Genomic DNA, 27,519 nt, shown 5'->3' with positions numbered 1-27,519 from the left:
ACAGCCAGGCCAAGAGGCAAGACAAACAAATGACACCTGCTATAGGACAAAAACCATTCAAAATAACTTTATAAACTCTGTCACATTTCTGCTTTGTACATCAGTCCAACCTTATCCTTCAAGCTTGTTACTGAAAATTGACAATGCTTGCTTTTTGTTTCGCGTTTTCCTGAAAGGCAGACACAAAACCAGCCATCAGTGCATTATTTACACAAGTGCAACACAATCTCCCATCCCAAAATTAATTTTTTCACTAAGGTACTTCCAACAGAATGTAAATAAACACCACGGCTTGAGCAGTGTTTCTGAAGTCAGTTTATAAAGGTTAGCTCATTTCTGCAATCCCCAAATGCCAGAGCGAGTAAAGCTTCGCTCACCATCCAACGGGCTAAAAATACGACATTTCAAGTATTAAATCAGAAATTTCTAAAGACAATCCATATTTTGATAAATAAACACAAGGGAAACAGTATACAGCTCTCAATATACTGTATGAAAAGTGTGTCCAGTTTCAAACTTTAGCAAGACAAGTGCACAGCCCAAAAATGTGATCAAAGTAACCCTGAAAACTGTAGCAATCCGGGAGTTCCAAACATTAATCTCTTCTGTGTTTCCCCTCGAATTACTCTGCTGGTCTGAGGCATTTGATTGTTATTTAGTTCTACAGCTGTAGGTAATCCAAAAAAATCCTAAATTCATTCCCATATGGAAACAATTCAAGAGAAGGTTCCGTAGATAAAGTCTGTTCTCATCTTGTTTCTCTGCACTCTGCTTACAGTGAGATGCAACTGCATGTCTGTTATTCCCATAGCGCCCACAGCTAGGACAAGTTCAGTCCAAGTCATGCTGGCTGTGGCTTGCTCTCAGTTTTCCACTTCACGTGTATCTTCACCATCAGTTTTCTTATGTTTCCTCATATGTTTGTATTTTTCCACATATGCCTTCACCAGGTTAGCCACCTTCATAGGGTTGATCTCTCCACTTTTGCTGTGGCAGATCTGCAGGGGATCAGAAACGGCACTTGGTCAATGACAGCATCTCAGGCAAGTGGCAGAGAGGCCCTAAGCTGTCCAGGGGAGCCAATTCCTGCACAGCCCCCCAAGGCTCATGGCAGGGTACATCAAGCAGAAAACAAAGACAAGAGCAGTATTTTCCTTCAAGCATTTCAGAAATGGCCCAGAGCTTATCTACGGAGCACCACCCGAATGCAGAGGCATCTCGAAGCAAAATTACTCATTTTTACTACAGGCTTTTTCACCCATCCATCCATTTTTACACAACACGTGGTAACCAAGGAAGAGTTCAAATCCCAGTTTTGGGATGTTTTTGAGGAAGCAATGCTCATATTAAAAGAATTTGGCAGTTTGGAGAGCCCATTTTGAGATAGGGGAGAAAGAGCAGACCCTACACAAGGAACTTTATCTCTCTTCAGAGAGGAGTTCACAGTGACTTCAGCAGCAATTGGCACCGCTCAGCTCTCTTGCAGAAAACACTTATGGTTCATATGGGTCACACAGAAGATGTGAAACTGCAGCCATTACCTTGTGAATTCTTATTTATGATAGAATTTCTCAGTGATAGCAAGAATGCAGAGCAGGGAGAAAACACAGTTCTCTGAGGTATCAATTAACTGCCTTGACCACAAGAGCATTACTTCTCCTCACGAGACAACATTTACTTGCTGATCAAGTCTTTCTTAGCCACGACCTACTCAGCACTAAGATTTGAGAAAAAAGTCAGTATCAGCAAAATTGCAAGGCCCTCTTCCAAGGTTCAGAGACACCACAGATGCTCAAGGACTTAATGCAGAGAGTATTTTCTCACTTTATCAGAAACAGCTGGAATTCCGGCTGAAGGTCCTAGCGAGGGGGATTTGACCATTCTCACCTAGGGCACGTACCATGTAACATTTCAGCTCAGGCAGCTGAAGCTTAGCAATGTTCTTGTCCACTGAAAACATGATCTCATAAAAGGAACAGACTGACAGATCATCAATGGCACCAATTAGTCCTGCTTAGAGCAGCTACTGCTTCACCGCAGGACTGCAGAGTCAGGGTCCAAAGATCTGCTACTCAGTTCTGGCATGTACTTGCTGAAATGGCAAGTGCAATCCAAAGTACTGCCACTTACATAATGATCTGCCCAGCTCCTCCTCTCCACTTCCTTTCACTGGGCCCTTACCTTCTGCACTGCTTTCCGAAGGATGCTCTTGTACTCCTCCTTTGTAATCTCCCTCTTCTGGTAAAAAGGTTTGATGGCAAGTTTCACTTCTTCCACAGCCCTTTCTTGCATGTGAAGCTTCTTCATGTACTGCACAGGAAAGAGAACTTCATTACCTTGTGCTGTCTTGGGAATGGTTTCTGAATCTGTTTTTCTTAGAATCGATCAAACAACGAAAACTCTCATTTCACAATTTCAACAACCCAAGTAATCACCTCCAAGTGATTTCTTTTACTGTCAATTGCTGTCTTGAAACAAATACCAATTTGTGCTATGAGGAACCCTTGCTTTATGTAACATTTATTCTGCGTCTTAAAGAATGTGTTTTAAGAAGTGACTACAACGTGGACTTCCTAATTTTGGCCTCCTCCTTCTCTTCCAACAGCTCTGGAGTAAACACACATCCAACAAAAGGCACCAGATTCTAAAAGCAGCAAACCATAATTGTGAATATAAAGCTTCAGACAGCTCTAAAGGCAATCTGAAAATTGCAGAGGTGCCTATGAAGTAATGACTACAGGTGCCATCAAAACAAGTTCATAAAAACTGTTGCTCATAAATGGAGGTTCAGTGGGAAATGCATCTTACTGTTTGGTTTTATGGTACGAAGCAAAATAATGGGCTAAGTTTTTGTTCTTGTGTTAGCATCCACTGTGCCTAAAGCAGATGGCCTGTGCAGCAAACCCAAAACTCAGCAGCAAGGGACTTGAACTGAAAGATCTCCAAAGTGTTTTACTATCTCTACATTTTCAGTGCTGATAAGCAACAAGACACAGTCCTACCTCTCTATAGGACTGTTATGAGAATTAGTATTAATTTCAAAGCTGAAGGGGAACGGAGAAAACCAGGTGTTTAGAGAAACTTGGACATTGTGGTTTCTGGAAAGTCCCTTCCAAATATTCATGCAAGAAAGTTTCAGAACTTTAAGAACGTTATTTTAGGTGTTTTAATCCCTCTCTGTCCTACCATGATGAAGCAACAGAAAGCAGAACAAAAAAATGGAATAAATCCCAAACAAATTCAAAGAGAGGACTGCCTGCTGCTCCTGCGTTAGCAGAGTCAGTCACCAAAAACAGCAGGGCTGGGAAAATACAGTACAGAAAGTTTAAAAATCCCTCAAATGAAAAAGTTCAAATAAACAGCTCATTTATTTTATGCATTTACTCACTTCCTCATTTTTTGTTTTATCCACTGGAGGTTTGGGTGCTTTGATCTTTTCCTCTGCATTTCCAACAGAAGCAGCTTGGATTCCTGGCTCAGATGCTGTAGCCAGGCTGCCCGGCTCTGGGGTGAGGCTCTGTCCTGCCACACAGCCAAGAGCTGGAAGACTTCCCTGCATGATGAACTGAACCATGGGCTGGCTCACTGGGGCGTAGGGGGGCAGGCTGGAGGGCAGAGCTGGCGCCAGAGGGATGTTCTGACAGTACACCTGGGAAACACACACCACTCTGTGAATGCTTGTGCTGACAAGACACAACATCAGAGCAGGATTTCCAGAGCATCTTCTATCCACCAGGAGCTACCACCAGCCCCGCTCGCCTTTTAACTGGTGGACAGCACAGACTGATGGCTCAGACCAAGGCTACCAAGGCAACATTTACAGCCTAATCACAGGGAGAAGCTCACAGCTTCTCAGGCAGCACCATCTTTCTGCAAGCTGCTGCTGAAAACAGAAGCTGCATGTACAGAGCAGAATTAGAAGATAATACATTTCTTCAATGGTAAGGAGCACCCTGAGAGATTAAATGACTGGAGGATTGCTGAGGTGTATGGGCTACATGAAATGTACCCCACGCAGAGGAAGGCAAACTCTGCCATGAGAGGAGGGTGTTGCACTACAAGGGCACAGATGAGATGGGATGCCTTCCACGACACTTGGGTGCTGGAATAGGAACCAACCTGAGAGGAATCTAGATCAGGAAACATAGGCTCAGGAATCATATAATTGGTTGGAGGAGGCTCATTTAACTGCACCTGATTTAACATTTGGTTCAAGTCCTCTGCTTTCCAGGCCCCTTCTTTTGCTCGCTGAAGTTTGTAAAATGGCATCCCTAGGTATCCCGAGAGAAGGAAAAGAAAACATCTCAGAACAAAAGAATGTGCCAAAGAGTCAAAGCCAATTATATTTTTAAAATTAAAATAAAAAGCATCTAACAACAAAACTAGCAATAAAAGGATCTTTTTAGCAGTCATTCATATTTTAAAGCTTCTGATAATAGAAAGCTTCTCATCCCCTTGAGCAATTGCTTTCTACTGGGTTTATCTATTGAGAGTAACCAAAAAGAACAACACAGGCAACTCTGTCAACACAAACAGCACAGGTTCCCAAGCCAAACTGTTTCTAGCAGCTTTGCCTTAGCAGCACTCACAGGGGTGAGCTACAGAGCCTTGTCACGCTCCTTGGTTTTGAGGAACATTTATAGATACTGAAGGCAAAGCAACCATTCCAGTTAAGAGCAGAAAGGGTGGGACACAGGCTGCCAGTTCAGAGATGGGGTTGTTGCATGTGCTTCACAAGCGAACAAGCTGCTGCTGGCTGAGCTGTGCTGACAGCACGTCCTCTCCAATTCATTAACACAACTCACCTCATGATTTCAACCAGTGCAAAATGCCAGCTCTCAGGATCGCAAACCACGGCATCACCCCAGCTCAGATGACACAGCTCTTACAGTATGACCAGGTTTGGCCAGGCACCAAAACCCTAAGCCTTATACAGCCTATTTCAACTGCTGTTTGTTTCCCAAAAGAGACTTACTTGGAGCTTTTCCAGCAGACAACGTGCTGCTTTCTTCCTCTTGAAGATTCCAGGTAACTCTTTTCACTGGTGCTTTTGATTTCAAGGCAGGACCCTGAGGTACCACTTCCAGTTCAGGCTTAGTGAAATTACTTGTATTTTCACCTGAGACAAGGCACTCCTCCTTAACCTCCCTCACACAATCCAGGACTTTGCTTTTGGATGAGCTTTGAATGGGTGCAGCCTCAGCTGGAACATGCATGATAACTTCCTTCTTTGGGGGTTGCTCCATCAGAGATGGACATAATGCAGTATTTTCTATTTTAACTGTAATCTCTAGGTTTGTATTGCTACAGCTACTGAGCACTGCTGGATCAGTACTATTCATTAACTCTGTTTCAGCAAAAGAATCCACATCACCAATTGGGACACAAATGTCTGTGATCTCTGGTGCAGGGAATGCAGTTTCACTGCTCACTTCCTGACAGGTGGGCTCTACCTTTATAGTTTCTTGGACCTCTCTCAGCTGAACTGGGGTCTCAGTCTGTATTTCCTCAAGTGTGACATTTGGTTGGATGGTTATAGAAAGCCCTTCTAGTACTAGCTCCTCTTTTGGCTCTTGTTTGAGAGAATGGGGTTGCTCCAGACACCTGGTTACATTTTCAACTGGAGGCTTTTGATCCTTCTCTGGCAGAGGAGGAAGCAAGGTCTCTTTTGATCTGTGTTTCCTTTCTTTGGAACGTGATCGGGATCGCAGTCTTTTTTCCTTTGATTTGCTGCTTTTGTGCTCCCAAGATCGAGACCGAGATCTCCACTTTCTCCTCTCCCAAGATCTGGATCTTGATCTCTTTCTGTCCCTTGACTTCAAGCCACTTTCTTTATCATACCTCTCGTAGCTTTTGTCCCTCCTGCGTTTCCGCCTTTTAGTCCTCTCCGTGCTGTTTGACCGGGAGCGGTCCCTCCACCTTGATCTTGAGCGAGACCGTCTTTTCTTTTTCCTATTTTCATAAAACTCAGAAGTACTTCCAGGACTACCTGAACGTGATCTAGATTTCCTTCTGTCCCTGGACCAAGAAGTTTTTGCCTTTTTATCCTTGGTTCTATCCTTCATTTTCTTTTTTTTAGATCGTTCATGACTGCTAGAACGGTCAGTAGAAGACCGCCTGCCCTTGGATTTTAATGTGTGTGTTTTGCTGTGCTCTTCCCCACCTGACCAAGAGGTAGACCTGGAGCTTCGGTCCCTTGAGTGTGCTCTGTCTCTTGACCCTGAACGTGATCTCTTATGCTCTTTGACAAGTGCTTTTTTCCTTTTCATCTTCTTCTTGCTTCGGGAGCTGGAGTTTGAACGGGATCTGGAACGTGATAGCCTCTCTGCTTGTTCTACCTTTTGGACTTTCTGCTGCCCATCACTCTTTGAGGGACTGTCTGGTTCTATTTTCACATTAATACTAGGTCTAATCAATTCCTCAGCATTAAAGAACACATTAGGTCCCTCTCTGTTTTCCTCCTTTAAACACTTAGTATTAGAAATTTCCTTAACAGCAGATGAAGTGCAAGGACTGCTTAGGAGGTCTTCCTCACCCACATTGTCTCGTTCCTCTGTATCAGAGATCTGTTCTACAATCCTGCTTGCTACTGCCACATCATCACGAGACTCTGTGTTACCAGACGGCACATCAGAGTCAGTCCCAGATCCAAATATATTTTCTACCCTGTAAGGAGTGAAACGACGGACAGTTTGAAATGTTTGAACTTTTGGATTTTCAATGGAAATAGTCCTGGTGATATTAGTTAGTGGGATTCCTGAACCAAGCCTTTCAGGACTGCTGTTTGCTGAACTCGAGTCTGATCCTGTTGGCTCGAAGGGATCATATATTTCACTTTTGACCTGCTTTTTCTTTACTGAGAAAAGAGCTGAAGGACTCTCCTTCTGCTGCACGTCATCGCCCACCGGGCGGAAGGTATTACAAAATCCTGGGTTAGACAGCCTGCTGGGATGTCCTGTGTTCCCGGGAATATTGATTTTAAAACTCTCAAAAGAGCCTGGGCCTTTGCCCCTTGAAGTGCCTAGCAGCGATGAACCGCTATAGCCACTGGGATTGGTGGAGAAAGACACCCCGCTTGGACGTGTCTGTTGCTGAGGTTCCTTGGAATTTGATTTCTGACTTTCCACCCTGCTACCCTTTCCTGGCTGATTAGTGCTGTCCTTGCCAGTCAGCTGGGTTATACAGGAGCTGGGGATGTCACAGCTTTGGCTTCCTGCAGGTTCCGGCTCCACCTGCTTGCTGCTGGTTTCTTTTTTAATCTTTGGTATCCTGGGAAGCTCAAAGATGTCAATTCTCTGGGAAGGTGGTTTTACTGGCTGCCTCACAGTTACAGCTTTTGAGCCAGAATTCAAGTTACAGCTCAGGGGCTTTGAAGGTGAATCAGTGGGTACAAAGTTTCTAGATTTTCCATTAAATCTGGGCATTTCATCTAACTTTGAGCCATGCCTGCTCAAAGTTGCTGTATTCTGAGTCTGGACAGACCTGGGTGTCATTGAATATTCTGACTTTACAGTTGCCTTTTCCGGTGCAGTCTGTGCAGGGCTTGCTGCAGACTCGCTCCTGCTCAGCAGAGGTGATGAGAACGAGCTTGAGGAGAAGGGTCTGGAGCGAGTACTCAGCTCCAAGGAAACAGAAGGTCCAGCCATGGAGCTACTTGCTGTGGTCCCTGAGTGCGCTGTACTTGGGTGGGTGTTATGTCCTGAACCATCCTCCACTCTTGAGTCACTTGCTGATTTTCTATGAAATGGAGCTATGGCACACAAACAGACAATTCAGCTTTTCAGGACATACCCGGAGACATGCTCTGCCAACATTAATAGAAGTACTAAGCTAATGATTTTAAGTTCTACTGTGGTTTGCAGACATGCCACACAGTAATAACAGAGTCCAATAGTTCTTCCGGTCAGATACTCACAGTTTAGTGCCAGACAACAACATCTTTGAGGTAAACACTAATGTTTAGGAAATAAATTATTCTGTTCTATAGGTATCACCAGATTAGTGCTTGCTATTCTGCAGTTGCTGATTGACAGAAATGACTATAAATAGAGGACGTTAGAGGTACTTATTTTAAGAATAAAGTTCTATGTTTCAGTTTGAAGAGATTCCTTTCAAGTAATGCCATGCCAAGGGAAGACACAGCTGGAGATGATAGCACATATTTAGAGCTCTACTTTTGCAAAGAAATTTCTTGCCACGGTCCTTCACTCTGCTCTTCAAACTGAAGTACAGATTACAGGCATGACAGCAATGCATGATACACACCAGGAAATTTGGGTACTAAGATAGCTTTGGTCTATCCAGTCCTACATTTCTTACAGCAAAGCATGAAACCACTGTGCAGTTCTTTTGAAAGAAGAAAACTATGTATTAAAACTAAAATCCTCCAGTAACATCTCAGGTCTGCAATTAAAACACAGACAAGCAACACTATTTCAGACACCCATCTTTATAAGACAGATTACTGTTGGCAGTTACTGAATCCATCCTACGTATTCCAATGCCCAGTAAGAGTATCCCTAAGTTTAAAGCTATGCAGACTGTAGGATCAGGGCAGATGTGGAAGAAACAAAGAGGCTAACAGCACTATGAGGTGCCAAGTCCTTACCTTCCTTCTTTGCTGTCAGTGAACCATCTCTGTTGATGACAATATCTGAACTACTCATCATGAGAAGGCTCTGTCCAGACAGGATACTTCCCAACAGATCAGGCACAGGAGCAGCTTCTGCTTCTTGATCAGGACTCAAGGCAGGCACACTGCTTCTGCATGTTTCAGAGGGGTTACATTTCCTTTACTCTTACAGCACTTGTTCTACACACACATTACATTAAAAAGAAACCAAAGTCAAGGGCATAAACAGAGGTCAGCCAGGGAAGTTCACTTGTAGTTTTGGCTTCACTAGAGTCATTCAGTCCCCATCTTTCTCTGACAAACAGAAGGTGAAGCTTTTGCTGACTTCCCACAGGAATAATATAAGATAAGAAAGCATGTAATCATACCTGAGACTTTCGGTTAGCAAATGCTTTTTATTAAGAGTGGTGCTCACTGTGTTGTATACCAAGATTAACTTTCCAGTGCATTTAAGATGCATTTTTGGAGGATAAACCACTGATTATCACTTCAGAGATATTTCTATCCTAGCTGCCTCTCTTGCCCCCACTAAATCACAACATAAATGTATTCCTCAGGCCTACACTTCTATCTTAAAAAAAATGACAGAGATTGAGCCAGTGTTTAACCAGAAGGTGCCACTGGCAGGGTAGCTAAGAGCATGGCATAGAGAAATTACACTGAAAAACAACTGCAATGCTCCCACACGTGGGACAGCACAAACACTCCCATTTATGCTTTTCTCAATCTTATGAAGATGGTTTAAGTTCTCAGTTCTTGAAATGAAGGCTGAAAAGGTGTTTCTGGTGTTGGGCTTTTTAGTTTTTATTGCTTTGCTTTTGATGGGATTTGAGGGGTTATTTTGTTTGCGTTTGCTAAAAAACAAACTTCCAAAGGAACCCAGCTCTCTGAGGGAGCTACATTTCATTTCTGTATGACAACAAAGCAAACTTTATTCACATAATGTACACCAAAACACCTGTAATAACATTCAACAGAGAGACAAAATGAGAACACTAAAAGAATCAGCTGCTAAGGCCAGACCAGAAACTCAGTGTAGCCCATGCAAATGGAGCCTTTAGGAAAGCTGAGTATCAGCTGAACAGTTCTACCTTCTAAACAATACGCTACTCAAGTAACTCTGAGGACACGGGAAGTTTCCTGAAAGGCTTCCTTCAGGACTGAGATGGGAAAGGTAGACAAATAATCCAAGTTATCATAGAAATATGCTACCTTAATCCTGAGAAACCAACCTTCACCATAAGTCAGATGCATCAGAGGACAGCTATGTAAACCTTTCACATCTTTAACTACTTAAGCTGAGCTCCCTTCATTTCTCTTTAGCTCCCTCAGACTTGCAGTTTCCTGTGACTCAGCTGGTACCTGCCTCAGTGACTTTCCTCATCCCCTTTCTTCTCATCATTCTCCTGATTCCCTAATGTCCTATCCCTCAGTCCTGAAAATTCACTGTGGCTGCCAGTGGGGGGCAGACAGGGCACCTGCCCTTGGCAGGCTGCAGGGCACAGACAGTAAAGCAACTGTGAAACTGCAGGATCAAACAAAGCTTCTTCTCAATTTTCTCAGCTCCAACAAATGGCAGCTGAAGTGGGTGAGGTCGGTAAAGCCCTCACCTCCTCAGGATGTGCAATTGGATTCCCTGGCCCTCTCAAAGAAGCAAGTGGTTTTTTAAAGGTTAATGAGACTGGGATTTAAAACATACTAATGGGGTTACTGAACAGTCACAAAACAGAAAGCGAGAGAGTCAGATCAGGGTGGAAATACCAATTGTAAATTTCAATGGAAATGTTTAAGGCATGATGAAAGAGTGTGTGTGTTCAACATAAAAAAAGAATTCTTGCACAAATTGATGTGGTTATTTATCTACACATGTGCAGGCATGCATGTATACAAATACATGCACTTTTTGAGAGATAAGGGTAAGAAAAGGGTTAAACAAGGATGATCACCAGGTTTACTCTTTTGTTAGGGTCATAAGACAACTAGGAATAATAAAATAAGAATGGATTTTTACCTGGGAAGTCCCACAGAAACGGGTCTAGCTACAGGACGGTGAGACCTCAGTGCTGACTGGGAGAGAACTCTCCTTTTGGCACTCACTGGTGAATCTGGATTTGCTGGAACCTCTTCATTGCTATGATAAAACACACACACGAACCCTGAAATTGTCTGAAATGTTTTTCACATCAAAGAGATGATAGTGCTATGACAGATACAATTAGAGCGCATTGTTTTATTATGATATATTAAAAAATATTTGTGCAATATACTTTTTCTGTGGCTGCCTAAATAGAACAGCTTGATTCAGACAGCAGAGACTCAAATGTAGATTTTCATATCTAAAATGTTAAATGGACAATTTTCTTTTATGAAAAGATCATAAAGAAATATTCAGTGGAAAACTAAATTTCACCAACAATAACTTCAGATGCCCCCTCCCCCAAAATTCAAAGTTTATGAGTGACACAAACTATGGCATAGTAAGATTTCTCCTGAATTTAAAGTGCCTGGAAAAGTGAAGATAGGAAAAGGAGAAACGTGGAGGTCCATGTAATTTTGTGTTTACTGTATATCAAATATGCCAGCTGTCTTCACTTTAAATAAATAAATAAAATGTGATGGATTAGGATTAGACTCCTTCAGATTCTAACCTTTCAATAACCCCATAGATCTTATTAAAGGTTTTCACAAGGCTGATTATTTCAGAAAAACTCTTTTAGAGGAGGCTGATTCCTTACAAGCTCAGCAACTCAGCCCAGAAGGAAAGAAAGAACAGGCCCTTATGTGTTATCATGGGTTGTGTACCCAAAGGTGCCTTCACATGTGAGATCCACGCTCTGCATGGAGCCACACGTACGAACATCCCAACACCTGCTAAATCACCAGATCCCTGATCACAATCCAGAGATCTCTCACCTTTCATATGGATCCAACTCATATGGATCCCCAAACACAGAGAGAGAAGCTGCACCAATATCTGCTCTCATCAGCCCAAGCGAGGGCTCCGTTGGTTTGTACATGGAAGGAAGTGAGGCCCCACGCACAGGTTTACTGAGCCCAAGAGTTCTTGCAATACGGGAGCGAGTAGTAACCTCATTTTTCCCCTGCACAGACAAAGAGACTGGGTTATTTGTATGTTAGGGCAGGTAAACTTGTGTCTAAAGCCCCAAATTTAGGCTAAGTACAGTCATCAGGTTACTACCATCAGCAGCACAAGCGGCGTGCATTTGTTGTCTGTATTTGTTTTAAAGCATTTATGAAACTTGTAACTATGGCGTATATGTCACTTCAGAGACTGCATGATACAGATGTGACCAGAAAAATTAAGCTTCTAAAAATCTTAATAATGTCAATTTGAAATTGTTGGTTCCTTATTAAATGCTGGAGGGACAGTTTTGGCTCTAAGATGTAGACTCTAGTTAAAGTAGCCGACAAAAAGAGTCAAGCTGGTGCAGAGCATTCAGTCTAATTCACAAGAGAACACTACTCACAACTGAAAGGAATTCTGAGAGCCCTTATGGCTGATTAGCTGGGTTTGCAACAACAAACATCGACAGCCTATTAAAAAGAAAAGGTACTGGCAATTCTAACTGAGCTTGCATCAGTACCAAGTAAACACTACAGCTGAATGGCAAGACAGGACACAAAGCCTGCAGGACATGCTGTACAATCTGATCCCTACAGTCCAGGTAACAGGATTTGTGAGCAAAGCCAGCAGGCCTGTCTGGAAGTTGCAATTCATTTCCATGTACAGCGTCTTTCTGGAGTACACTGGACACATCCTGCACAGACTCCCACCAGAAAGAAAGGTGCCTGCTATGACTCTAAGGTGGCATTTCTTCCAACTGAATCCCATGTTATACTGCTCTTACAGAGGGCTGAAAACAGCAAATACTGACTGGCAGAAACTCACTCACATGTGATCTTACTCTCGTCTTTTTCCCCCTTCTCTTCTTTGTCAGACGCTTGCGTCTCCTCAGCTGTGTCCCTGAACTCTTCTTCCCAGCAGCAGATTTTGTCTGAGTTCTTTTTTTGCCTCCTACTTTCTTCCGCCTACCTGATGGGACAAAAACCAGTCATCTGGCTAAGAGTTGGCACTGTATTTTACTCTGTACTCACCTTTTTCATCCCCCCCATGACCACAAAGCAGCTGAAAGAGACATACACAGTGCCACCAACAGCAGGGCAGAAAAAGTCAAATCATCAGGACTTACTTAAAAAACAACCTTCAAGACACCTTCTGGGCAGAGGTGGTATAGGGAAAGAAAAAAATGCACATGGGATACTTCCATAGCTGCACAGGTGTGGCAGCATACAGCTGATGTAGAGTATTTTGTAGGATTCAGGCTGCCCTAAGGTGTCTGATGTCCTCACCTGTTTTTCTCTTCTGCCTGGTAGGAGCCCGTGGTGCCAGAGGACGCTGGTAGATGGCTGTGTTCAGGCCTGCTACAACTGCTTCAATTGTTTCATCCAGAAGAGAGGACATGAGGTACCCTGGCACATGCTGTGGGGGGGATTTGAAGTTACATGATACAGGTACCTAAAGCTCAGCAGCATTTACTTATAAAAGCATTTGATGAAAAATGGACTTGAGATTCAAATGAGGAAACTCCTCATATCACCAAGCTGCCAGTTAACCAATTATGTCACTTTTTTCATCTACTGACTGACATATTAAGGACCTTGTTCTTCAGCCTCCTTCAGAATTACATGCATGCTCCCAGCTTCTCACCGTGCTTGGAGGACAACAGCTTACACACCCTCAACCAGTGGAATTAAGCTTCAGTCAACTCAAGGTACGAGCCAAAATAAGATGAGCTTTTATACAGAGACAAAGGCAATAAATAACAGTGCCTTTCTATATATAGTTTGTAATCATCCCTGCACACCGAGAAGTGGAGCTAGGAACACCTTCTTGAACAGGAAGTGCTGGGTTCCCAGGATTACACTACCATGGAATAGTAAAGTCCCCAGGCACCACCCCTTTCACCCACAGGAGATGACTGCACTATTTCTAAAACAAGAAGTAGGGAAAGAAAGAAAAGTAACAAGTTACCTTGCAGAGTCTTTCACTTCAAACAACACTTTCCTCCCTTTATTTTTTTTCAACATATATATAGGCCTGACTACTCAGTTGTAATTGCTTAACAGCAATGCATCGAATAATTCATCAACTTTTTGTATTTTATTAATTCTTCTAAAGTTAAAATTGAAACGCCTGGGTTTGGAGACAGTGGGGGTTTGGCAGTCAAATAAGATCACCTCTGACATGGAGGACATAATGAATTTAACAACTGCTAAAGCATTCAGGGAAGTTCTTAAATAAAGGGAAAAATGTGATAAAAACTTAAGGTGAGCTGGATCTTTGTTCATGGCAGCTGTCCCAAACTATATTTAATACTGTAATAGAGGGACCCTGTGTATTTGGGATATTCTCCTGCACAGATTCTCTAATACTGTTAATGTAGTTGAACTCACACTGCTACATTATTGAGGACACTAACATCTGGTTTCTTCCTCTTCCAACACAACAGACTGATTTTCACAAACCCAGAAAACATAAAAATACAAAATCTTTCACTTCAATTGGGCTGAAGGCAGTCAGCAAGTTCTACTGCTATGGGCAAGGAGGTAGGAGTACAAAGGAAAATAAACAACTGTCAAATAAACATGCCAAAAAACCACAAGTGGTGCACAAACTGTGTATTAATAGCCACTAGGAATAGCAATATAATTTTGCTCACACCAGGGGTGATAAAAATGCAGGTTAAGAGAGGAAGCTGCTGCAGCATTTCAAAATAGGGCATCTTGGTCATGTGCTGTACTCCATTTCTACATGTTGTACGCCTCAGTTTAAAAGAGCTCCACAGCTACTAACTACTGTGCTATGGACAGTCAACACAGACAGCTGAGCTACTGAAATGGGGACTTATTTCAGCAACTTTTCCCCAGGGCTCTGGCAGAGGCTCCCTCAGAAATCCCCGTGGATACCCGAATCTGCTGTGCCGTCGTTATGCGGTTCCTGTTCACCGTGGCCCGGACGCGTTCGCTCTGCCGAGTCCTGGCTATGGCTCGGGTCCGGACGTGAGGGCGGAGCCTACTGGTAGTGGGGACAACATCGGCCATGAGGGCAGCCACCTCTTCCTCACTGACATGATCTGCATCTTGAACGAGAACAGGCTGAGGTCACTTGTCTTTCTACAGGTGAAATTATTTAAAGAATTTCAGGCAAAAAAAAAAAAAAAAAATCAGCATTCCCTTTCTTAAACCAATCACCTCCACAGGCAGCCATTACCCACTCAAACGGAAATGAGTACAGACACCACTGCTTCAGACTGTTACATGGTGTAACACTTCCAGGTAACAGAAGTTGCTGCTACCTTGGCAATCTGAGGACAGGACACTAATAAATTCTTTCCAGTGTAACAGAGTGCAGTCACACTACAGTGCTGGGATTGCCTTGGAAAGGTTAAAGGATGCTTACAAGAAGCAGCTCCACAGGTTGTAACTGCAGATTAAAATCTTCATAAACAAGGTCCTCTCATCAGTCAAGAGTTCAAGTCTAATCTTAAGGTTCAAGAGAGAATGCTTATCAAAACAATTACTTGAAACAGATGAAACCAGGAAGTTAAACATATCATCAAAACACCACATGATTCACGTTATCTAACTCAGGAGAAAAATATTTACCCTGACTGGCTACCATAAAACCCTTACCTGCAGCACCATTGGCACCCATGGGGGCACAGGCAGGACAGAACCATTCATCTACAGGGACTTCACTCAGAGGAGGATTAAGGCATTCCATGTGATACCTTGAGGGGGAAAAAAAAGAAAATCAAACGATGTGCTCTTTACCAAGGGAAGACAGCATTTTACCTCCATCCACAGGCTACAGAAGGCAGACTCATTTCCTTAAGCCTGAAACTACTGTTTATGCATCCGCTTCTACCAATCTCCAGAGAAATGATGGATGCTACCTGATAGTTATACAAGGGTCTTAAGTTCTAGATGGTATTTTCATCACTTTAGGCCCAAAAAAGTTCAGAAAAACTGAGTGTTTTTCCCTCACTGTGTGGTGAATCGCTTGCCATTTGAACCCAAGCTGCAAGAAATGTGCAGAGCCAAAACTGATGGTGGCAAGACAAGTTCAGAGATGCTGGGGAGACAGGTAATCAGGAAACAACATCAGCTTCCTGAAAACCAACATAGTACTAACAGTACTGGTACTTAGGAGCATTTGAAGTGAGTTATTCTACATTTTTCTAAAGTTAATCTCAGCCACGGAGAACTAGTAAAGACTTCAAGTTCTTTTTTCAGGAAGTGCTTCTGGAAGTGCTAAACTCTAGAAATCAAGGATATATAAAGAACTTACTTTAGGAAAAGAAGACAAAAATCAAACAACTGTATCAAACTAGAAAAAAAAAATATTTTAAAAATTACAGTAACTGTTGGGAGATCACCAAATAAAATCTGAAGCAATACCCTGAGTTTAGACAGGCTTATGGAAATTCAGAAAGAACTTAAAGATGAGGCTTCAGATAAGAGTTATGAAACACTGGTTTGGCTTAATATTTTAAACTCAGTGTTCTGATGATGCTCTTAGCAATCCTTAGTGTTCCTGATTTTGTCTTTTTTCCAGAAGGTGAATCAGTGTATGTGTGTGTATGGACAGTGCATCAATGTGTACAGACACAGAACACAAAGACAAAACTAGACTTACCAGAGGTCTAGTTAGCTTGCTACGAGTTACTTTTGAAAGGTTATTTTACATACTCATTATTAGCATCTCTCTTTGTTGAGTGGGTAACTTTTGACTTAATCTTCAAACTGACAATGCTGGAAGACTGATTAAGCAGCCCAAGGGCTTTAAATTCTAGCAGAAAACTGCAGGGCCAAAGTTGTGTTCAAGCACATTCATGACTCTACTTAACCATTTATTTTATTAATCAAGGAGGGGGCAGAGACAGAAGTAAGCAAGACTAAGAGAATCATGTAAGAGCTGTGGCTCTAAAGAAAATTTTCAAGGTTTCACAAAACTGAATCTTAAGCACTTCTCCTGCACAGCACTAATGCCCAGTCAGCCAGGACAAGTCATGCATCCTATCCTCAAGGAGACATAAAGGATGTGTGGTTTTACCCTTTATACACACAGATGTTGCAAGGATGAGCACAAACACCTTCACCACTTGAAGGCATGGTCATCTGTTTTGGTGGTCTGCAGCCTGATGTGTGCAGGACTCTCCACACATATGTTGCTACATGACCAGAAGAGGACCCATCACATCATGGGGATGGATGTTTGCTCTGTAACACATGGATACATGGCTGGCCACATGATGAGCCTGAAGAGGGCAACAAGGGGCAAGCCTGCAAACCAGACAGTGCCTGAGGACCAAACTCAGGCCATGTGCAATCATGCAGGTGCTTCATTTCAGCCCCTTACCCTGCATCACAGCCATCGCAGAGCAGCAGGCGATCCTCGCGGTCACTTCTGCCGCACACCTCACAGAAGGTCGGATCATCCTCTCCATCAGTACCCTGAGTTTTTGTGTTCTCAACAGGAATCTAAATAAAACAGGGATTCATGGTTTATGCAGAATGTGGCACTTTTTAAAATCCATCATCACATTAACAGTAGTACCTGCAGCGAAATCTAAAAGTGAAGGAACCAAAGTGGCTGTTACACACCAGAACCTTCACTTTGTTCATTCAGCACACTTAGGGCATGATCAAATGCCTGACAACATCTACTTAACTTGTCTGCTGTCAGACACCAATGACTATAGAAAACTGCATTTTAAGAATAGACAAAACAAAAATCCACAAATAGGATCAAAAGTAGTCAAACAAAAATATGCCAAAAACAAGACTAAAGAAGAGAGCAAACTTCGCTACCCCCGTATTACTTCAATGTTAATTCTCTCTTCAGTTAAAATGCAAACAATAATAAACCATCAGTTTATGAAAACAAAGCATCAAACCCCTAAACACTCCCTGGAAACTAACATCTTTCTGATCTCAATTAAGAGCAATGACAACTCTTCAATGTTCTTTTGTGAGCAACTACTAGCACACTTGACCAGTGCCTTTCAGGGCTCTACTACTGCCTTGTGCCTCTCCCCTAACAAACCCAACTGCTACACAGCATTGCTGGCAGCAGGACATAAGGAAGAGATCACGGATAATCTAGATTATTCCTATTCATCCTATAACAGCACTCGAAGAATGCAGAGCACTCTCCACATGTGGACAGGCTTATCCATGCAGAACAGTTTTCAGTCAAATGTCCATTATACAAAACAGGCAGTTACAAAAAACACCCGTTTTCTGCCACCACAAATGAAGCCACAACACAATATTGCAGGAAGTAAGGTTAAGGAGGAAGAAAAATAGCTCCTTAAAAGGCAAATTTAAAATAGGAAAGAAATAATTCATTCAGATAGCAAGTATTACATAAACACCCTGGAAGTATAAACTTTTGAATGACAATTTTGTGTCAACTGGCCTCGTTGTTTGCTACAGTAAAAGGTTTACCTTTTTTAAGATTTTCCCACCAAAACGTGCCCGAATGTTAATGTAATTAAAGAGGATTCGATCCACTGGACAGGAGTTTGCATTCTAGGAAAAAAAAGAAATTCCCAATACAGTTAATAAGTGCATAACTTTATTCAATTTTTTAAAAGAAATCTTAAATTATTAATGTAATAAGCATTAAATTAATGTAGTAGTCATTTTAACAGCTATTGATCTTGACATTTTAAGTACTTAAATCTGACTTATCTGGTTTACAAACAACCTGTTCTATCAGAGAAAACATGCATTTTTAGAGAAGCATTTATTTTACTGAAGCAATTTAATTATTATTCAATTGCCAAAGCAACATCAAACTTCTTCCAAACACTGCCTTGAAATAGTGCTCATGTTTTAAGGCATTTACTTTCCTTTGGACAAATGAGCAACTAGAAATGGTTTACAAATATATTCAGTCAGAGTGATTTATTTGGTTTTTAAAAATTTAATCACCACTGCTACTGCTGCATGCACTTTAAGTTTTGTTGTAATTCTCACCCTGGATTATGACTATGGGAGCTACAGGGGTGGCAAGGAACTCTGACTGAAAAGTGAATTCAGAGCCACCTGCAGATTGTCAGTATTCTTTTACATCTTTCCTGTGTTTAGATGTTCAGGGTTGCAACAGATCCCCATCCAATGGTTACAATACAGAACTCAAGAAAAGATAAAGACAGATATACAGAGAAATATACATATATCCAAGCACAGAGAAAAATTAGTATCTCAACTTGAAAAAACAAAAGAACTGTAGATGCCTACAAACACGCTTGCTTGTGACCTTACAGCTTGCAGAGAACAGAACACATCAGGATGGGTACAAGAAAAACAGATCCACACTTCAAACATGAATCCTGCCAAACAGAGCAGTAACCCAAGTCTGTTTAAAAAAACTTAAGAAAGCAAATATGAGTATTACTGTATTTTGTTCTCATTACAGCACAACAGCATGATCAGAGGGGAGAGAGCAGAGCACACCAGAAGGTCACAGGACATCACAGACAGAACAGCTCACCTTAGACCACTCCACGATGCAGTCCAAGCAGAAGTAATGGGAGCAGCTCTCAGGAGTCCCAACAGCCTGATCCCTAAATGTGTTGAGGCAAATGGGGCAGTTTTCACCATCCTCATCAGAGGAGATGCTCACTCCATTCAGGTGTGGCTCTGATTTCAAAGAATCAGTGATTCCTTCCATAGTGGCCTCACTTTCTTCCTCCTCCTCCTCTTCATCATCATCGTCTTCGCAATCTTAAGAAGTGAGAGATAAAAAACAGCTTGTGTGTGCTGCAGGGTTTCAGCAACGAGGGCAGAGGGGGTGGGCAGGACAGGGTACCAGTTCACAGGAAATTCCAAGTAACCTTATTTTATGAGGCTGCAGGGGTGAAGCACAGCCCCCCCAGTTCAAGGCAATAATTTTTGCTGTTTTCTTGCTTCCTAAATACCTTCACTAAAAAGCAATGGATTACTCTGGTGAAAAACAAAGCCTGATAATGTGAGTAGTCTTGCAAGAGATTAAAAGCACAGACACCAGAAAAGCAAAAGATTATCAAAACAGGACAGTTAAGATATGTCAAGCTACCACTGAACAATGAAGTCAAAAAATAAAGTTATAATAAAGTTACCATGTACCCAACTTCTGTTTTTTTAAGAGACATTCCAGAGGAAAAGCAGCAGCAACACACTCTTCTGCAGAAGAGCAAATGAAAGATTTCACCAGTAAAATATGATTTTGAGAGCCAAGGGATCTAAGTGCCTTAGAGACCGCTTAAAGAAGTTTGGTTTTGAGTAAAATTAAACACTCAGCACACATTGTTGAAAGGTATTTTTATTTTTAGTACAAAATACAAAGATGGGTTAGTCTTTTCCCTAAAACCTGTGAACTAAGCTGATATTTTCAAGAAGCAACAAAAAGGTACCTAAAATCCCACTCACTTGGAGGGGGAACTGGGGGTGGTTGTTGTTGGGTTGCTGATTTTTTTTTTTTAATAAGAATGGGGCCCTTGTCTTTTCAACTGAATTCTCCTGTCTGGATGTAACAGAGAATACTCTGAATGATGGATTAATAAAGCTTTTTGGCACCTAGCACTGATTTTTTAGTCTGTGTTCAAATCAGTCTAACTAGTAATTTGGAAAACTGTGCTCTTGCCTTCCCAGCAAGCTTTAAGATCTAATAAAATTTCTTTTTGTCTATCCAAATATTAGTTTGAGCGTAGCAGTTTCAGAAGGACATGTATCTACAGGGTACGTTTTCAGTAAAATTAACAAATTCAAATAAGATCCACACTCATTTTTCAAAGAAAAATTAGTCAAGTGTTCTTCCATCCTCCCTAGGTAGTACAGCAGTAATAATTTAATTCCAGAATTCCCCATCACAACATTCACTTTAGAGCCCTATGCCAATGCAAACTAACAAACATGCTTTTCATAAGTGAGAAAATAGCATGAGCCATTGCTGCAATTTTGACTTTTTTTCCTGCTCATACTGGGGCAGAGTTCACTCCTGCTGACTACAACTACACCACTTTGGTTAGCAGATAGTCTTCAAACATGCAAATACTTTATAAAAGCTTAGAAATTGGGGACTATTACTTGTTTGCTTATTACTGTAGGATTTTGGCATTGGCCTGACACAGCAGCATCTGTGGATTTATATTTCATTGTTAGTTTCTGGAGGAACAGCTTTCATCTCACTCTTCCTCAGTTATTAAAAATGCCTGTTAAGGCACATTAACAGATCTCACCTTCTAATTCTTCATCTTCACTTTCTTCCTTGTCCTCCTCACCTCCCTCTTCCTCGGTGTCATTATCTTCCTCTTCACTACCGGTATCATCTCCTGAATCCCAGCTATTTCCACCATTGCTTTCTTAAAAAGAGAAGAGCAGAGGAAATACCCATTTGATGCAGACAGACAGGCAGAACAGGTACCAGAACCCCTAATCAGGTCATTATGCAGGAAGTGAGCCCCCATATTTCCGCAGTGGTATCAAAGCTGCCCATCTGGAGAAATTCCAGGGAAGCATGCCAGCAGTCTGATACACACAAGTTATGAAGCAAAGCAAAAACAAAAAAATTGTCAGGGTGAAGGAGACAAATGGTCACAAATATACCTTTACCAGCCTTTTGAGGGTAAATCAAGAGGTTCTGCAACCTCGAAGCAGAAAAGAGAGGCCACATTTACCCGTTTCGCTGAGGAGTGCGAGACACTGCCTTTTGCCCTTTCCCAGAGCAGCGTTCTTGTTGATCAGCTCATCCTGGCTGTCATCATCCATGGCAGGACATTGGAATCCCTGCGAGGGGGCAGAGTCAGGGAGGCAGCGCAGCACCTACGGCAGCAGGGCAGGCACCAGGCTGGCCCAGAGCACCCGACGCATCTGCAGAGACCTGAATGGGAGAAGGAACGTTGCTCTCCTCACACCACTGAGCAGTTTTCCCAGTTTCAGTTCCGAGGTGGCTACGGGTAAGCAGCTACTGCTCCGTGAGGTTTCACAGCCCTACTGAGCTGGATGAAACCAGCTGCTTGTGAAAAGCAGTTTAGGTGAGAGATTCAGCTTTATCTTGGGCTCCTGGATGACAGAAAAGTGTATAACCAAACTCCCCACTGAAAATAGCAGTAGAAAACCAAAAATACTAAAACCGTCCCACAGACCAGCAATTCAATGCAAAACTGAAGGGACCAGAGCCCTTTGAACAAGGCCTAACAGGATGACAGTATGTGTTTCAAATCAAAATACTCCATCTTGCCTGATTGAAAAGAAGAATAAAGATTACATAGTTTAGGTTCTTTATAAAAAAACAAAAAGTCTTTGCACAGCTCTGTCAAGAAATAGAGAAGTTGAAGACCCCACAACTATTATTCCACAGAAACTGATCCGGTGCATATTAATGCAATCACATTAATTGCTGTGCATCAGCACAGACTGGCAGTAAAACTGACAGATACTGAGAGATGTTGCATGATCCAAATTCATAATGACAATTAAATCAGAGCTTTTAACACATAATGCTTCAAAGCATTAAAGCAGACAGACCCCTGGCAAGCTTCTATAAGCAAATCATGAAAATATATAATTAACAGACACTTAAAGGTAGGTGTCATATCTCAATATGCAAGAAAAAAAAGGATTCTTTTATAAGTGCGGCAAAGAAGTTTCAATCAGGTGCTCTTCTCCCACTCTCCCTGCTCCCCATTACCTATCTCGCATATTAAGAGATTTTTTGGAACAAAACACTATGTTTTATTCAAGTGCTCTTGATCCGTACCTTTGCTTGCACACTCCCTCTGAGCCACACAGCACAGCTCTGCACTAGAGAGCCTTTAAAATGTAGGTTCTACCAAACCAGACTAAACTACAAATGGAGTCTTCAGTGCCTGGGAAGGGGGGAACTAAACAAAAAGAAGACTGAGCTTCAACACAACTAAGTTCTTGTAAAGACTTAGTAAGAATCTTGCCTAAAGAGATTTTTAGCTAAATTTATGGCTGTTAACAGGAGCGTTTAAAAAACTGTTTATAAACAATTTATGTTGGCTGAAAACATGCAGACTCATCAAAAGCCAGTCACTCTATGATGCAACTGAAAAAATAGGAAGAAACACCCAGAATTTTCCAAGTTTCAGCAGTGCGTATGTATGAATTATTCAAACAGAAACTCAATTATATAATCTCCTCCCAAAAGCTCAGTTAGCTACAGCAATGCAAAATTTGTGGTGACGTGACAGGCAGGACACATAAACGGAAGGACTGGCAGCGCCGGTCCCCCAGCAGGGCAGCGGCAGGCACGTGTTCCATCCGTGGATTTCGATGCTGTGCAGAACCTCGGCCACTTCTCCACCGGCACCTTGTGGGAACAGAGCGGGCTCCTGCTGACCTGTCACGGCCACACCCAGCCAGCCACGGCACTCCTGAGCCACTGAGGATGACGGAGGCCAACCAAAGCCACGGCAAGTAAAAACCATGGATGAGTTTCCACTTCACTATGGCCATTACCTTCATTTCCCTGCTCTCCAGTCCTCCTTAAAGCAAAGCAATAAGCACAGGGCAGAAAAGATCTTTATGTTTCAAAAAGTGATTCCTACAAGCCCCGGTTCTGACCAACATACACTTAGCTACATTTCCAAAGAGCATGCATTTCTTCACTGTAGTGGAATAAAACAACTACCCGTGTTATTTTGTTACCCCACGGAAAGCTATCCTTTAGGCACAGAGGCAAACAAATCAGCACTTGTGACTTGACAATCTAAACTGACATATTTATGCTGCAAATGCAAGCTTGTACTTTGCTCAGAGGCAAAACTCCGAGTTAAAGAAAATCTGGTACTGCAGCAAACAATCATGTCTTCAAATCCCGTCAGTAAAAAAAGTCTCTTTTGTGGATAGCTGGAAACTGACAAGGAGAAACCAAGCAAGGATGACACAAAGTGAATTTGAGGTTCCTAAGCACATCACAAATATTACTTTACAAACAACCTTTTCCAAACTGGGCAGCTACTCTTAAGGAAAAAAAGAGGGAAACCATAGTTGACTATACACCTAATATGAAAGCTCCTTCTCCTATTTTTTAAGAACAATAAGCAGCATTTCCAAGTTATTTCTTTTTTTTTATGGGAGACATTTCAAACCAATTACTACTGTGAAACACAAACACATTCATGATACTTCAGAGAATTCACTCACCTGTACAAAACCCCCATTTTCTCCAGCACTTACCACACCAGATTTTTTCTAAACCCCCTGAGCCAGAACTAGCAAATACAAAATAGACGGAAAGCATTTTTATTCTTACATTAACCAAGAAGTTTGGTTAAGGAGGGGATGGCAGTCATTCCTCCAAGGCAAACCTTAACTATGCACTTCTGTAACACAAAAGGCCGGACTGCTAAAAAGCAACCAGTTATCCCTGAAGGCCATTTGACTCAGGCAACTACAGCTGCTTTTAGTTTTGGGGGTGTGAAGAACATGCCCTCGTGGCTGTATCCAACCCCTCACTGCTTGGTCGTTTGGAAAATCCCATGATGTGCAGTACTCCCCATACAGCCCTTCAGCTGCAAGCAGCTCTCACATGCACCAATCATCCCTTCTGCATCTCACTTTTACTGTAAGTCTGTTCAGAGAAATTTAGGATGCAACCCAGGAACACAGATGCAGGATAATCTGGCCAGAGATCCCCTGTCTTTGTACTCAATACCACTGATGCTTATAGCAAACTCCAGTTCCTTGGGCAGCTGCATCATCCACTCGCACAGCATATCCAGTGTCCAGATTACAGGTTGCACACAAGGTTGGTTGAAGGCAGGCACCATTCTCCTCCTTAACATCCCCCTGTTTTCAAACTGTCATTTAGAAGAGCCTCACAAAACGTTAAAAAACCATTAAGCCACAGAAGCAATGAGTGCCTGGCAAGTGTTTGATCACGGTACTCGCACCAGCGCTTTCTGCCACCTTAGGTTTCCTTCCCCAAGACACGACCTCAGCAGGGCCAAGTCAGGCTCGGTCTCAGCGCTGCACCCCTATGGCAGCACAGGCTCTGCTGCAGGACAAGCTGTAAGGCCAGGCTTTGCTATTAAGACAGATTACATTTTTACACAGAGATGCCTTAAGTAATTTTAATAGTAGAATCAAAGTGCAATTACAAATACTTTCTTCAAGCTCTATTAGCAACAGGGCTTTCTGTTGGCTTCAGCAACAGAGATGATTAAGTGCTTCCTCCAGAACAAGTGTTTATCAAACAAGCACTCCAGCAAACATTTAGTTTTTTTAACTGAAGTCTTTATGCATTACCACAAATCAGTATTTTAACGTACTTTGAGGGTGTGCCAGCAAGAAGGCAAGCACAGGTTTCCAGCTACCAAGAGGAGGCACAGTCTGCAAAGGACACTGGGGCTCCATCCCATCGGACACAAAGCCGACAGAGCTGCTACAACAGCGAGCGCCTCTCCCAGCCACAGGCACCTTCCCTCCTAGCACCAGCCCATCTCCTCCTCCACCAACTTCTTATGTAGCTTCTACATTTTTCAGAAACAGAAGAGCTACTACAGAAGGCTTTTACTTTCATCTGCTTGGGTAACACTTAGGACTATTCACAGGCAAAGAAAAGTTTCTCACAGAATTTTATCACAGGGTGGTTTTGAATGCTGATCTAATTTCATGGGCCGCTACTGAGCCACCATGTTCTAAAGACCACTTATAACTAGATTTAAGCCTACTAAATTTTCAAACATATGGGCTTTCACTTCTCATTGGCACATCTGCTTCGTTGGCTTGTTGGGGGGGAGGGGTTTTGGTTGTGTTTTTTCTTAGTTTTGTTTTTTTTTTTCCCCAATCAACTAAATAATTCAGTTCTCTCCGGAAAAGCAATGTCACACATCAGAAATTATTTAGCTTTGTTTCCAATTTCATATGTTACGTTCAAAGAAAAGAAAATAAGAGTTACAAAAGTAATTTTTGTACCCGGTTGGAAAAAGTCTGATTATGGTGTGACTACTGTCTGCCATCACCACATTCCAAAGGTAAATTAAGACAACTTGGCAGGGAAATAATTCAGATTAACAAGACACTCCTACAGCCCAGAGTCGTGCACTGCCAACCTAGCATGCACAGGGAGCTCTAAAAAAGTCACCTAAATCTAAATTTAGATCCCTGTTTAAATTACCAAAAAAAATTTAACTCTTAAATACCACTATCAGAACTGTCTATGCAACAATTTAAACAATGGAAGCACTTAAGAACCTAACAGATAAGGCACAGAAAATTAATCCTGAGGTAGGTAAGGAAGTGCTTATCTGTCACCCATCCTAGCCCTGCCCTAAATTTAGCCACCCTGAATTCCAGGATGAAAACTGTCCACCAAAGCTTCTCCAGGAGCTGACACTGCACTCTTTGAGGAGTTTGTAATGCAAACAAAGCAACACACAGGCTTTGCAAAAGCACTTGGGAAGTACAGCATCTTACCCAGAGGAGCAGCTAGGCATTTTGTACCTCTGTATTCAAAGCAGCAGCCAAGCTCTGTGGAATTCCCAGCCTCCAATTCCTTGCAGCCACTGGCTCTGCTTCCAGCTGCAAATTAACTCTCTCCAACTTGGCACATCCTCCTCTTTCTGAACAGAGTTCTTTTCTTAGGAAGAGTCACCCTTACTGGCGAGTTCCCCTTCAGCATCAATCTTTCACACCAGTCCCATTTTTAGCTACAGCTTCCCCTGCTGTTTATGGGCAGGACTGTGGGAAAAGAAAAAACCACAACAAAAACCAACAAACCCAAACAAACAAGAAAACCCAAACAAAAAGCTCACATACTTTTATATTCTGTGCACAGCCCTACGGAGGGAGACCCACCGACATATAAGAAAGGAAATAACGCAACAGACACGGCTGAAACACACCAGCAACACGCTCAGTGGCAACAACCTGCAGGAAAAGCAGTAAATGAAACTACAAAAAAACCCCGCCCACCGAACGTGAAGTGGCCAAGGGAAGGCGCCGGTGACACAACTTAGAACCTCTTCGTAAGCACAGGTCCCTCTAGGCGAAATTTTTAAGCCTAAATGTGCCCTTGTTACAAGCTAATACGCGACTAAAAAACAAACAAACGAGCACCAAAACAAGCTTGCACGCAACTCCTCATTAGTACTTGTCAGCCGAGCCGGCTGAAGTAGCCGATAACTTCTCCAACACCCGTGTGTGCACCACAAACAGTGGGAATGGGTGGGAAGAGGGAGCGAGGACGGAAAGGGGAGAGGCGCGGACACAACAGCCTGGAAACATTCGGGGTTTTGTTCAGTACCCTTACTACATTTCTGCGTGTACTTAGTGTATTTATTTAGGGCTTTGCCGCAGCAAAGGCAGCTGGGTCGCTCCTAAGCCGAGGTGCTCCCGAGCCCGCTCGGCCCTTCTGCATCCCGCGGGACGCTCCCACGGGAATCCCGGGAGCACCCGGGGAGAGCCCGACCCGGGGCTGCCCTCCCACGGAGGCGTCTCCCGTCGGAAAATAACCCAATAAACATGCTGTCGTTGTTGCTGTTTATAGGAACGACACTAAAGGAGCCACCGGGGCAGTTCCCCGCCGGGGCGGGGGGGCGGCCGCTCCGCCAAATCCCGCGGCCCGGCCCCCACCCGCCCGCGCAGGCCCCGTCCGCCGCCCGCCCGCCGCCCGCCCCGGGCACTCACCGAGAAGCGGCCCCGGCGCTCACATCCCAGCCAGGAGCCGCTCGCATCCAGGACCCCGCAACCGCCGCTCCCCCGGAAGCGCTGTGGAAACACTGGCGGGTCACGGGGCGGCAGCGGGCGGAACCACCGCGCCTACGGGAGGAGGGGGGGCGAGCCGA

General features: G+C 42.9%; 1 protein-coding gene across 3 annotated transcripts; it reads right to left on the bottom strand.

Moving 5' to 3' along the window:
- Positions 1-40: 40 nt before the first annotated feature.
- On the bottom strand, positions 41-27,500 carry PHRF1 (PHD and ring finger domains 1). 3 transcript variants are annotated; one of them, XM_048307198.1, is made up of 19 exons: positions 27,362-27,500; positions 26,150-26,413; positions 21,382-21,584; positions 20,944-21,066; positions 19,218-19,450; positions 18,167-18,250; positions 17,076-17,197; positions 15,347-15,444; positions 14,621-14,793; positions 13,004-13,133; positions 12,547-12,686; positions 11,546-11,733; positions 10,644-10,763; positions 8,609-8,763; positions 4,976-7,750; positions 4,120-4,271; positions 3,389-3,649; positions 2,182-2,310; positions 41-998 (listed from the first exon to the last, which is right to left on the bottom strand). In XM_048307198.1, exons 3-19 carry the CDS (start codon positions 21,470-21,472, stop codon positions 864-866), a joined length of 5,109 nt encoding a protein of 1,702 aa, XP_048163155.1. In that variant the 5' UTR covers positions 21,473-21,584; positions 26,150-26,413; positions 27,362-27,500; the 3' UTR covers positions 41-863. The 3 variants fall into 3 exon arrangements, with proteins under 3 accessions (XP_048163155.1, XP_048163154.1, XP_048163156.1); XM_048307197.1 differs by lacking the exon at positions 26,150-26,413; XM_048307199.1 differs by lacking the exon at positions 26,150-26,413 and having other exon boundaries at positions 4,195-4,271; positions 27,362-27,496.
- Positions 27,501-27,519: the final 19 nt, after the last annotated feature.

The sequence above is a fragment of the Corvus hawaiiensis genome, chromosome 6, assembly GCF_020740725.1.
Source record: "Corvus hawaiiensis isolate bCorHaw1 chromosome 6, bCorHaw1.pri.cur, whole genome shotgun sequence".
Classification (NCBI taxonomy): domain Eukaryota; kingdom Metazoa; phylum Chordata; class Aves; order Passeriformes; family Corvidae; genus Corvus; species Corvus hawaiiensis.
The sequence above is the reverse complement of the archived record's forward strand: the minus strand, read 5'-3'. Positions and strand labels throughout refer to the sequence as shown.

Bases quoted from the DNA above. Each gene is read 5' to 3' on its own strand.
- PHRF1 (XM_048307198.1), bottom strand. From the start codon at position 21,472: ATGGATGATGACAGCCAGGATGAGCTGATCAACAAGAACGCTGCTCTG. The intron at 11,734-12,546 runs GTGAGTGAGTTT...TTGTCTGTGCAG, and splicing joins AGACGAGAGTAAGATCACAT to GGGAAAAATGAGGTTACTAC. The intron at 3,650-4,119 runs GTTGGTTCCTAT...TGTGTTTCCCAG, and splicing joins CTGATCTAGATTCCTCTCAG to GTGTACTGTCAGAACATCCC.